General features: G+C 37.7%; 1 protein-coding gene across 17 annotated transcripts in view; it reads right to left on the reverse strand.

Moving 5' to 3' along the window:
* Window positions 1-3,836: 3,836 nt before the first annotated feature.
* The window catches only part of LOC128259539 (uncharacterized), a 59,167-nt gene continuing 49,787 nt past the window's right edge, over window positions 3,837-13,216 (reverse strand). For 5 of the 17 annotated variants that reach the window (XM_052991969.1, XM_052991973.1, XM_052991970.1 and 2 more), the window contains 10 exons: window positions 12,385-12,814; window positions 11,973-12,325; window positions 11,227-11,426; window positions 10,989-11,175; window positions 10,341-10,394; window positions 9,614-10,214; window positions 7,516-8,380; window positions 6,832-6,968; window positions 6,046-6,329; window positions 3,837-5,445 (listed from right to left, as the gene is read on the reverse strand). In XM_052991969.1, coding sequence (XP_052847929.1) covers window positions 5,179-5,445; window positions 6,046-6,329; window positions 6,832-6,968; window positions 7,516-8,380; window positions 9,614-10,214; window positions 10,341-10,394; window positions 10,989-11,175; window positions 11,227-11,426; window positions 11,973-12,325; window positions 12,385-12,814 — 3,378 coding nt within the window. In that variant the 3' untranslated portion in view covers window positions 3,837-5,178. Of the gene's footprint in view, window positions 5,446-6,045; window positions 6,330-6,831; window positions 6,969-7,515; window positions 8,381-9,613; window positions 10,215-10,340; window positions 10,395-10,988; window positions 11,176-11,226; window positions 11,427-11,972; window positions 12,326-12,384; window positions 12,815-13,216 lie in introns of those variants that run through there. The other 12 variants (XM_052991972.1, XM_052991974.1, XM_052991977.1 and 9 more) reach the window with 12 other exon arrangements.

A 13,216-nucleotide genomic window follows, 5' to 3' on the forward strand; every position in this document is an offset into this window, starting at 1 on the left:
TCGGTATTCGGAATCGGAATCTCGGGGATCCAGATCGCAGATCGCCGCTCTCTGCCGACGCTGATTGTTCAGCGTTCAATTTAAAATCGTTTAGCGCATATGTGGCGTATGCTGAATGCCGGAATCGTTGCTCCTAACTAATTGAATTGAGCGAATTTAACTATCTAACAAACTATGTATGTGGCGGCCGAGAAAAACAACTCTTTTAGTTACACATTCGATAAGGATCGTTAGCGAGAACCATAAATGATTCCGCAATTCTTAACTGATAAGTTTTTTATGGACTTTTTGATATGGGTTCATAGGCGGTTTGAGAAACACCTCGAATTTTTTATTAAAGGCTGGCCAACTCAAAAAAAAGTATTGAATTAAGGCTTTAAGATATTTTAAATTCGATAAGAAAGAACAAATATTAAAACTATTAATATATAATATTTTTGTCAAGTCAGTCAGTCTTTAATACTGGTCTGGAATAATTTCGGGAATTAATTTGATTTATAAACCAAACTACAAGAAATGTATAAAATATCCAATTTGATTTATAAACAAATGCAATACAAAGAGAAATTGAAGTACTGTAATAGACATTCTTTTAAATAAAAAGACTATTCAATTTAGAATTACAGTAACATTACAGTAATTGAGATGCTAAGAGTTTTTTTAGTAAATGGATTGCAAAAAACATGAATTTTTATTTTCAGTGTGCCAGCTTTGAATTTCCTAGTTATAAAAGACTTTTTAAAATTGTTTAAATTATTTGCCAAACACAACAATCACGCCAAGCTATTTATAAATGTTTTTTTCAAAACATGCCACTTGCTGAGAATTTTTCTATAATTCGTACGCTAACCTTTGGCAGACCTTATCAGTTATTAGTTATCAATTCGACTAGTCGGAAAGTTTTAACAGGTCATCAGTTTTCAGGCAGACACCTAAGAGTCAACACGAGTTGATTAATGTCTGTTGCAATGGGAAAAAGGTTTTGAATCACCCAGCAACCCATTCATACAGCTGATAAGAAATTGGCAAATAGATTTTAGTCACTTAACCCACTTCTTAAAAAAACAGCAAGCCTAAGATGTGAAATTAAGCATCAACAATGATAACAATGCAACATCAATGTGGAATAGCTTATCGCTTTATGGGGGGTAAATAATTGTCATGAGCTAAGAAGCAATGACGATGAAATCGGTAAACAGTTTCACGACTTTACGCAAAAGTTCAATCAGTATCAGTATCAGCAATTGCAAAAAAATGTATTAAAATAAACTATAACTGAATTTCAATAGTCTTCTTTTGGAAAATTACAACGAATATGATTAAGTTCAAAACTGTAAGTCACGACTAGATTAATAAATGGAAATGAATATGTAAATCATACCAAAATAGACTAAACTTAAAAAAAATAAAATCTGACTATTGAATTGAAAATTGTATATTTAATATATTAACAAAATATTGAATTCTATGTATATTTAATATTTAAATTGAGTACTAAATACTTGGACTTACTATTTTTACCTGTGTAAGGTCTTTGTTATGAAAAGTATTTTGCAATTAGATGATACTGATTATTTAAATAAATAAATTGATCATGATGAAATCTATAAGTCCCGACTAGACTAATTAATCGAATAGTACATATAAAATCAAAACAAAATAGAGTACCTTTCGTTGCTAAGGTCTTTGTTGTGAAAATTATTTTTCAATTTCACTAATCGACGTAAGCAGACTAGTTCATTCAAAACAAGATTGTCTGAGAACTAAAAATGCATGGTAATAGAAACCGAGTATTAGATACTCTAACCAATTTTTAAGAAAACAATACCAAAAGTGCCTGATCGCCGAAAATAAAAATGTAAAACCCGAAAAACCAAACACGAGTTAAGGAAGACTATGAAATTTGACCTCTGCGCAAGATGCAGGCCACTAAAATGAGTGGAAAATTCCCAGATGATAAGAAAAAACCACACGAATGCTGAAAAATGTTCCATTCATGTTTCGGTGGAAGATTTTTGTATCTGTTGGTGGCCTCTTCTCAAGAAGTATGCCTCTTTCTATATTCAATTTGCGACACAGCAGTCCAGTCCAACAAACCCATTAAGAGATGTTGTTTTTAAAACAGATTTACTGAACACAGATAACACAGATTGTCAGCCGAGTGAGTAAACAAGAAATGCATTTCATATTAGGTTTATTTCGGAGTATATTTATTAGCACTGTTTTTAGATTGCGATTTTTTACTTTCAATTTACTTGTTGTTTAGCTAATTGCAATGTGTTTTTGTCATCAATATTAATTGGCTAGTCGCTGTAATTGCTTAGTGTAGTTAGTTCTTTAATAAACTTTTACAATAATTTTTTTGCGCTGGCCAATTCTGTATTTGTAACTTGTAATTTAATGGAAGGGCAAGCTAATTTCCGATTCAAAAGTGTGAAAGTATTAATATTATGGCAACACAGTTTCATGCACACAAAGAATTAATAGAAACTGAATTTTAAATAAACAATAGAACAACAAACTGATAAAAAGAAATACAAGAAAAGACCAAATTAAATAAAAATTAAGTTGAGAGGTGTGAAAACACAATAAACACAAAAACATTTTCGGAATATTTCAAAGAGAGAAATGTTTTATTGTAAATCCCCCCGATGGATTTACATCAAACTACCATTATCGAAGCCACAAAATCCAGCCAACTTTGTTTGCAAACGGATAACTAAAATAAGTATTTCGAAAATGTTTCAAAACCTACAAGCGAACCGAGTTAAGTTGAATATCTAATGGGTAATATAATTTTCTTGATTTAAGGCATTTGTGGGACTTCAAAATGTTTCAACGTATTCGTGACAGAGGATTTTCGGGGCTCAAAGAGTTGGTAAGCAGAGACCCGATTAGATGGTCGTACAATCCTATGTTCGGCTAATTCTGGTTGGGACGGTTTTTCGCAATGAAAAAGGCACGAATGTGTGTTCTGTAGGTGTCTTACATTTCGTTTGTTTGTTTTTTTTTTTGGTGTGTTGTTATGCGACTGGGCCCCTACTCTTTGAGAATTTCGGGGCAACAGCTAAATTACTTCTTTTATCATTTTAATTTGATTTAATTTTAGGAATTTTAAACTGGTTTTTTTGGATTGATTGTTATTTGGTTTTTTATATAATTGATTAAATACGGTGTAAAAAACGCTTACAAACAATTACCCAAAAATAAACTTTAACTGAAGTACACATTTTCAAAAAAATAACAATTTACCTTTAGATGCGGCACGCGTGCGATCTGAAATCCGGTTTTATTTTTAAGTAAAAAAATTCATGCGGAAATCATCGATCGCGAGCTGCATCTGAATTTACTGGTTTTCGTTAATTGTTTTTAAGGTGTTAATTTATTATCATTCTTCGTAAGTTATAACGGTTTGATTTTGTTTTGTTTTTTGTTGGTGGCACTGTTTAGAGGCGAGCTTTTCAAAAGCTATATTAAGGACTTGCGACGAGACGAGTGAGACACATGCGGTGATTATGCGCTGCCGGCCATCGGATCCATGGTATGTCCCCCATCCGGATTACGGATGGAGTTGCTACACTTGGCCACGGCCGGGGTCTTAAAGTCAAATAGATAGACAGATTGATAGAGAGAAAGAGAGTATTCGTATATACGTATGTTGATAAGTATTATATATGCTAATTGGTAATCAAAAAGGACTATCTGCTAAATTTGGTTTTTCCTTGATAAATCAAAGTTGCTTGGATTGTTGTGGCCATCGGAATTTGGGAATTTTGTGTAATGCATCCTCAGGGAGTAGAATATATTATTTATACTCTGATAAGAGAACGAGGGCCTTTGGTTTATCATACATACACCGGCATATGTATGCAGTTTTATTGCAACATTTCGAAATTATAAGGTAAATAAAACTACGTACACAACACAAGTACACGAAAGTAAATATAAACAAACTAAGAATACGAAATACAAATACTAAAGGTTCTATAAATATTTATACAAAGTAAAAACAAAGTGAAAACAACAGTACAGTCACGCCCATTTCCACAGACATACTAGCTAACGAATAGAAGTCGCTCTTGAGGCTTGATTTCTTTTTTTTTTGGGTGGACATTTTGCATTGATTTGGCTGCTAGGGCTGCTTGGAAAGTAACCAACGTTAAGATATATAATATATCTCAGTCGGTGACTTTCCAAACAGCCCGCGCGGTAGCAGAAAACACACACTTCCCCTAGCTTCTCTACTTAAGTACTTAAATGACTTTCAGGCATATAGCATACAGGACAATACTTTAGCATTAATTTTAAGGGGGATAGTACAGTACATTCCATAGATGTCTTGACAATACAGTGTTGCACACACATATATATATATCTAGAATTGAATATTATTGAATATGCGCTAGTCATTAAATTACACAGGTTAATAATTAGAAAAAAACGTTAATTAACTTAAACGTTATTACAATATTTATCTTTATATTCTGTATTTGAATTGAAGCCCTTAAAACCGTTCAAGTCTGTTCAGCGAATTCCTTAAGTGTTCTACGCTTTCGTTTGCAATCTCAATTCAAATGGTTATTTTTGGTTTTGATTGGCTTTTAAAAAAGAATTCCCTTCGATTTTATTTATTTTTCTTTTTGTTTTTGTTGTCGTTTATGTTTTTTTTTTTTAAATTAATCATAAAAATCAGTCAGTCCAACGCCTTTTGTGTTAGTTACTTAGCTTCTTCTTTTGGTTGTGAGTTCGGTTGCTTTGTCGTGGAAGTCTGAGTGCCATCGGTTGGATTTTGGGCCCTGTTCGAGTCTGGATTTCTGGGGGGTCACTTCTAACCGAGATCTACTGCTACTCTAACGCTCCGCTGATCTTCTACTCGCTGCTTTCCTTGCTTTCGTTTAGAATAATTACGTCTAGTTGCCATTAGGTTCGATAGGTTAAAATGTAGTACGTATGTATAATAGATGTGTGTGTGTGTGTGTTGTACAAATAAATTATATTATCATTACATGCATATAAATATATAACCGATTACATATATGTTTATATATACGCGCGTGTGTGTTGTGTATGCATATATATATGTATATGTATATGTATATGTATATATAGACTACAATATATACTGCGTATGCTTTTGGTTTTTGGCTACTTTTTTGATGCTTATCAACTAGAATTCAACTACTTCTTTTTGGCCGCCTTCTTCTCGGCCTTGCGTATGGCCTTCTCCCGTTCGCGCCTTTCCCGCTCCATGTCCTTGCGCTCCTTCTCGATGTTGGCCTTCAGGTCCTTCAGCCGCTTCTTCAGCCGATGCTTGTCATCGCCGCACACGCCCAGCGTCTTGAAGTCCTTGGAGTCCAGCGTGAGCAGAGCTCCGCCCTCCACGTTGTGCTCCTTGAAGACGGGGATGTAGCGCTCCAGCTCGATGCCCATCAACCAGTGGCCCACCTGGAAAACAAGTGGAGGAGTCATTGAATTTCATAGGAAAGGAGCACAGTCGAGGATAAAATGGTATCAGAAATATTTAAGTTTAATTGGCAATATAAAAGCCTAGTATGTTTTAATAGTTTTTAGGTTTTTTAAGTACGACTGCGCACACTCTACAACTAAATGTTATCAGAAATATTAAAGGTTAATTGGTTATATAAAACCCTTTCATGATCTGCTCAAGAAACTAAAATAAAACATAATAATTATTAATTAGGGCATTTCTTTATTGCTTTTGACAGGATCGAACTCAGTCGAAGAAAAGAAGACATTTTAGCAGACTGTAACCTATGTTTTTTTTTTTTTTTCCTATTAAAAATCACTCAAATTTAATGGCCCATAATCGTTCTCTTGGTCAAAATTAAAGCAAATAGTAAAAAATTATAAATTAATCGTAACCAAGTGTATATTTATTATAAAACGGTCCTTAAAGTTTAAATATGATTTTACGCATTTTAAGTTTTAAAATTTATGATAGCACCTTGTTATAATTGAACCTTATATAATATATTCCTAGTACTATGTATTTTGTCCCTAGCTGTGTAGAAACCACCGACTTACCTGATCCTTGGTCCACTCGTGAACGGGTCCACCCTTGTAGGTGTAACCGGCGGCCACTGCCTTGCGATCGGAGAAGCTGGAACTCGATCCGGACAGATCCAGGGTCCTGCTGGGCGAGTATCCTGGCGAGGAGCAGCCGGAGGACATGCTGGTGGGCGAGGGCGGGCCAGTGTGGGTGCTGTGGATGCTGTGGGCGGATGGCTGCTGCTGGATCTGCTGGTGGTGCTGCTGCTGCCAGGGCACTGTGCCGGGCGGGGATAATGATTGCGGAACGACTTGTTTAACTTTGGATCGTTTTTCGGGGGGTTACAAGTTAGTCAAGAGAGATAGAGAAGGCAGAAGATAGATAGAAGAGACTGGGTTAGTAAGCTCGCACTGAAATCCTTCGGCAATTGCGACGCAGAGCACATGGTTATTGGTTTTGAATGGTTTTTAGTTTAGACATTCATAACGTATATATTTATAGAGAGATATACAATATGGGAAGATGCTAATGCGAATGCGAATGTAAACGGATAAACAGCTGCAATGAACTCTCAAAACCTTGGCATATTATCATATGGTTATAACAGAATAACAGGTGTTCGATTAGTTTTGATTTTTTGAAACAGTAAACATATGTACAGATCTGTATGAAATGAGTTGGATGACGGGCATGATATGTCTTTCGTATCGGGATTGGGTTCAATCTAAAGGTTAGTTATTCTACGGTCTGGCTAGAGAGATTCGGAGGATTGTGCTGGTTTGGTTGGTTGCTTGGTAGGTTGGTCATAGGTCATAGTTCACCTTTGGGCTGGGCCTCGTTCACCGCCTGGCGGATCTCGTTGATCAGCGTCTTGCAATTGATGGCCGCCGCGCTCTGGCTCTTGTTGATCTCCGTATAATCGTCGCTGGAATGTCGCGAGGATCCATCGCCGAGTCGCCTGCAAAGGTCGAGCAACCGTATAACAGTGTGTATAACAGTATTTGAGTGTGTGTTGTTCCCTTTATTAGATTTCCCAATTATTTGCTGGCTATTAATTATTGAACCCATCTGCCATTCCAAATATTTGGATCTTAAACAAACTAATGTTTAAAAAAAAGTAATTTAGAACTTTATACTTTAAAGGAATACGGAAAACAAACTTAGTAAAAATTGACGTGACTAATAAAGCCATAAACAATCTACACTTTGCTAACAGAAATTCCCAAAGATATCACCACATTTTGTACCACAAACTTAAAGGATTTAAAATGTTAAAAGTTTCAAACTAACATCAAATCGAAAGAAACAACTCTTTTTATTGAAAAAGCCATTATTGTAATTTATACCTCATACCTATACTTTCACGAATATTGAAACTAATTTTATTAAGTATACACGTGCCCACAAAAATAATATTTTCAATGAATATATTTCCGTTTCCTGTAAGCATTTCCCTCCAATGATCACTACTTCATCCCACCAACTCTGTGGAGAGCCAAACCCACCTCTCGCGATCGGACAGCGCCTGGTTGAGTTGATCCGTGAAGCTGGATCCGGGCAGTGGAACCTTGCTGCCATTGGGCGCCACCCGGCGGCGGCTGGGGTACATCCAGCTCTCGGCTGGCTCGTGCTCGGCCAGCTTGTCGTTGGAGCCCAGGATGGAGTCGTAGGAGCTGTTGAGATCACGATTGCTGCTGGTGGCTGGGCCCGTGCCAAAGGTGGTCATACTGCCGCGATGGAAGTCATTTAGTCCGTTGTCCGCCGGGGATCCTATGCTGGCATTCTTGAACATGCTGGGAATACTGCTGCTAGTTGTGGTGGTTACCAACTGAGCCTGCTGCAGCTGTTGCTGCTGCTGCTGTTGCTGCTGTTGATGCTGCTGCTTGCTGGGATCCTTGTGCACCTGCGCGTACAGCTGATTGATCTGTGCCTCGCGAGCCGTCGACTGATTGGACGAACTGGACGAGGCGGAGGAGGTGGAGTTCAGCAGGATGGCCGTGGTGGTGCCCAAGTGGCCATTCGAGGGTGTGGGGGTCACCACACTGGCCATGACCGGCGGATGATGCTGGAGCAAATTGTTAACGTTGGCCAGCAGATGCGAGTTGCCATTGGAGAGGCTGCTGATGGTTTCATGGCTGGTAGCTGCCGCAGGTGCTCCACCTGCCAGGTTCAGGGCCGATCCCTCACGCTCCTCATCCTCCTCCTCATCGGTGTCGTCCAGGGTGCAGTCGGAACTGCGACTGTTGCTCCGGCTGCGCTTCAGTAGATTGCCATTCGAAAGCTGGCCAAGATCACTAGTAGTTGTAGCTGCTCCATTGCTGTTTCCATTGGCTGAGGGCAACTGGCGATTGGCTAAACCACCACGGGAGGCTTTTGTTTTAGAACCCACATTTTTTTGCGATTTGCAGGGTGCAAATTAGTGTTTTTCAATTTTTTTTGGTTTTTTTTTTTTTTTTTTGCGATTTGCGATTAAGTTTGTAGTAGTTGTATAGTTGGGCAAAATGAGGGCGCAGCGTGTAGGCGTGGCAGTCACAAAAACACAACACGAGCAAAGGAACGCAATACAAACATGAACGATATATATAGTACGATATAACGAACGGCACACAGAGATCAAATAAAATCGAGAGAAATGGAAAGAAAGAGAATAACAATTAGCAATGAACAGTTTGGACAATGATGGAGAGCACAAAACAAAAAGAAGAAAGTAGCAAAAGGAAATCAAGAGGAGGAGCAGTGGTGGTTGCCTTAGCCCAGGTGCAGTTCAAAGCTCAAAGCACAAAGAACAAAACGATCACTTTTAAACAAGATTATCATGGTCGTAGGAATGATTTTTGAAGCATAAGCTTTTTATAAAATTAAAAAAAATGTAGAGCCTAGTAAAAATTTCTACAGATTCAAAATGGTTTTTAAAAGATGTCTAAAAGTATGCTATGATACATTTTAAAGTCCAAAAATTGTATTTTAATCTATAAACTAGATTATTCAAAAAATTAGTTAAAAATCCAAAAAAAAAAATATAAGCATAGAAATCTTAAGAGACCTAAAATCTGCTTGAAAGGTGTCTTATATACTTAATTTGCTTTGATATATTTTAAATCTGGAATGCAAAGTAATAATCTATGTAAACGACTTTCTTTATTTGCAAACCGTAAGGGAAAAAACAACTTTGCTCCACCTCTTTAAACTAGATTATTCCAAAAATAATTTTAAAATCAATATCAATGTTTAAAGCTATGAACACCATCGTGTTTAAGTATATTTTTAGCGTAAAAATCACTAAAGGCTTTAAAAAAGTTTCTTAAAATATTTAATGATGAATTCTTAGTTTAGAAGGCAATGCATTAACCTCGATAAACGACTTTCTATATTGCAACGCCTACTTTTTTTAACCCCTTTTAAAATTGACACCTTTTTTTTAACAAAATATTAAGTAAATAAATTTAAAGCACAAAAAAAAAAAGATTTTAGTTAACAAAACTAATGTGCTTTTATTTTAAGCATATTTTCTTCTTAAAACCATGACAACCTTGCAACGAATGAGTCAAAAAGTGCTTGGGTAAGATAATGGCGGTAATTGACGGTGAGGCAAAACGGACTCACCCAGATCGATTTTGGTCTTGTTAACCGAGTTATCCAGCAGCTCGTGCTGCGGCACAGCCGCATCCAGTTCGTCCTTGACCGGAACCTTGCGCTCCACAGTGGCTGTCTTCACGCCATCGCCATCGGGCGAAAGGTCGGAGATTTCGGTGTCCGACAGCTCCGTCTCCAGTTTGTGGAACAGTGGTTTGGGCGGCGTCTTGCGCATCATTTGGGGTGTTAGCTTTAGGGTGGCACTATCGTAGGGCAGGCCGACGGGGAAACCAGCCTTGCGCTGCGTTTCCTGCAGCTCGTGCTCCAGATTGATGACCCGATCCTTGAGCTTCTTCACCAGCGCATTGTACTCGGTGTCCTTCTCCTGGAGCAACTGCTGGTAGAACTCCTCGCGATGGCACATGTCCAGCTCCCGCTGCTGATACTCCCTCACCAGCCGCTTGGCCTTGTTGTACTTCTTGTCGAGCGCCATGTACTGACCCTGCGACTGCTGCAGCATGTTCTGCAGATTGGCCGCCTCCTTCCGGATATTTCCCAGCTCCCGTTCACTTTGGCGGAGCCGCTCGCTCAGCAACTCGTTCTCATTTCCCGTCGTCTCGAGCTTGACCAGCTGGGAAGGTTTACAAACAAATATATTAGTTGGCCGTTTTTTATTATAAACAATAATAATTGTGCAACTGATGGATAGATGATGTTGGGTAAATAATAAATGAAATAAAATAACAGAAAGACAAACCTTTCGTTTTAGATTTTGAATAATCTCTTCCTTTACCAGGCAACCCATTTCGCTCTGGGGGAAATAAAAATAAAGTATAATAATAGTACCATTAAAATTAAAAAATAAAATAAAATCAAGAAGCTATAAAAATAGATAAATTGATAACACTGAGTAAAAGGTTTCTTAAAGAAAACAAATCTAAGAAATTAAAAATGCAAAAGATAGCGTTATAAAAATAAAAAATTAAGTTTATACATTATCAATTAACACAAAACATAAAAAGTTTTATCCATTACTGAAGTTCTTTGAATTTAGCAAACAAAGAACACATGAAGTATGAAATTTTCCAAGTTTCCAATGTCTTTTGAAACGTACATTTTAAATAAAATAAAATTAAATAATTCAAAGTTACATAAAGTTAATCAAAGTGTTTCGAAAATGTGCTCTACAATTTTTTGAGTATCTAAAATTTCGTTTTCAATGATATTTTCAAATCCAATTACCGCTTTGTGCTGCATTTCAATATCCACACAAAATGTTGAAATTCAGCAAAAGGAGAGAGAAGAGAACACACAAAAACACACACAAGAGTTAAGCACGGCTGCAAAAGAGATTCTTTCGGGGATTGGCCACCCTCTGGGGTCCAAGGGTCCCCAGAGTCCTTACCTCCTGTAGCAGTCGCTTGAGCGACTCTACCTCCTGCGAATGGGTGGCCTCCACCTCCATGGGATGCTCCACTTGAACGGGACTCGAGGGTCCCTCGCAAACACTCGAATTGGCCGAAACCGGCTGCGTGGAGTCCTCCGAGTAGTCGAGCGTGCGACGCAGGTACTCCTCTTGTTGGCTAAAATAACTTTAGATCAATTAATATTTGCTGGTTAGACTATATCCCAAGTAAACTAACCGCTTCAAGCGCTCCTCCTTCTCGCGATCCGCCTGCAAACTCAGTCGTATGAGCTGGGCTACCTCTGAGTTTTCAGGATCACGCTCGCGTCCGATTTGGAATTTGACTAGACCGGATGTATTGCGCAGCACTGAGGCTGCATATGCCTGTGTGACACCAACGAGACTCTTGCCGTCCACCTCAATGATCTGATCGTTGACCTGGAAATTAAAGAATATTTTTAGTCATTGTGTTTGTAAATGCGTTGGACTTCATAAATTAAAATAAATTGAATTTAAAGTGTCATAAATATAACATACATTTTTATCATTTACATTTTATTTACATTAGTCCATTAAATACTCTTATTTTACGAACAAAATAATCGTTGTTTAATTTATTTATTTATAATAATTTTTAATAATTCTTATTTAAAATTTTTATTTTGAAAATTTTCAAATACTCTTCAGAAGATGCTGATGGTTGTATTTAATCTTTGTTGGTAATAGCGCAATTCTTTAGAAGAAGATGACTTAATCTAAACTATTTCCAATTGGTAATTTTTCACCTTGGTTCAATCATTTTAAATTGAAAAATTTACAAATAAAAATGGTATAGAAAATGTTGATTTGTTCTGCTGAAGAATTCACGTTCTTATTTTTAAGTAAATTAGATTAAGGGCACTGCATAGCTAAGGATGTTCTAAAGAATTTGCAAGCTTGTTTTGTTAAAAAATACATTTTGGACTTTGAGGAATTTGTACCCACCTGAATGCGACCGTCTCTGGCTGCTGCTCCGTTATCGGTAATGGTTTTCACAAAGATTCCTAGTTTCTCTAAGCCTGCATCGGCGCCAACGCCCATGCCAATTATACTGAGACCCAGACCTTCAGGACCCTTCATCAATTCCACGGGGAAGACGTGCATCTTCTCCACGCGCTTTTCGAGCTCGTATTCGGCCGAAGCGGCCACAGGATCGACATCTTCATTGCGGCGATCGTAGTCGTTCACGGAGAAAGTGGAGTACACGTGGATGGGACCGGAGCTGAAGCGAACTTTGGGATTCTTGCGCACTGTGATGGGCGGATAAGAGCAGTCGTCGTCGTCAAAGTCTAGGAGACCTATTCGAAATACAAATGATTAATGAATGGATATCATCTTAATTAAAAGGTATATTTACCAGGCACTTCCATCCAGAAGTTGCCATCCTCGAAGTAGTGCACTCCCGCCTCTACAAGCACTTCCTTGCTCCTCACAGGGGGATATTCCGGTATATAGTACTGACTATCGTCGAGTTCGGTAACACCAGTGCTGAGGACCGTCGAATTGGTGGCCTGTTCGGCATCTGCCAGGGAATATGTGGAATTGTGCTTGCTGGAGATGATGCTGTCGTCGATGGTCGTGGTCTGGTTGAGTGTGGCATCCGATTGCGTGGACTCCACCGATACTAACGACTCGTGCAGCGATTCCCCACCGGTCACGTAGGTGTGATTTAGATCGGAATGTTTCTCTTGTAGATCGTAGCCGTTTTCCAGCTCCTCCCGCTGACCTGGTCCCCTGCCTTGGGTTGCCGAGGTGATTAGCAGATTTTCTAGACTGCGCTTGGGTGCCTGTGAATGGGGTTAAATAATAATAATTGTAATTGTCTTGCTAGTTTAATTTGTTTCAAGTTTTAGAAATTAAAGTGTTCAATGGATCTTTAAAAAGTATCAGTATTTTTTCAGCATAGCAATCAAACGGTCCCAAAAAGTGTATACAAACAAAAAAAAAAAGGAAGGATCATTTTATATTCGATCTCATAAATCTTTGAATAAAAAATTAGTAACATACATATCAAATTTATTTATTATTTATTTATTTTTTTAAGGTAAAATTTTTGGAATTTAAATATATAATGGATCTGATTTAATATTAGTTTTTAATATCTAATATTCATATAATTTCCATTATTTTACCAATTCTGAGAAGAATTCATGAACCTTTTTTAAATAAATAGTCCCAAAAAGCGACAG

This window comes from Drosophila gunungcola (genome assembly GCF_025200985.1).
Source record: "Drosophila gunungcola strain Sukarami chromosome 3L unlocalized genomic scaffold, Dgunungcola_SK_2 000005F, whole genome shotgun sequence".
Lineage (NCBI taxonomy): Eukaryota > Metazoa > Arthropoda > Insecta > Diptera > Drosophilidae > Drosophila > Drosophila gunungcola.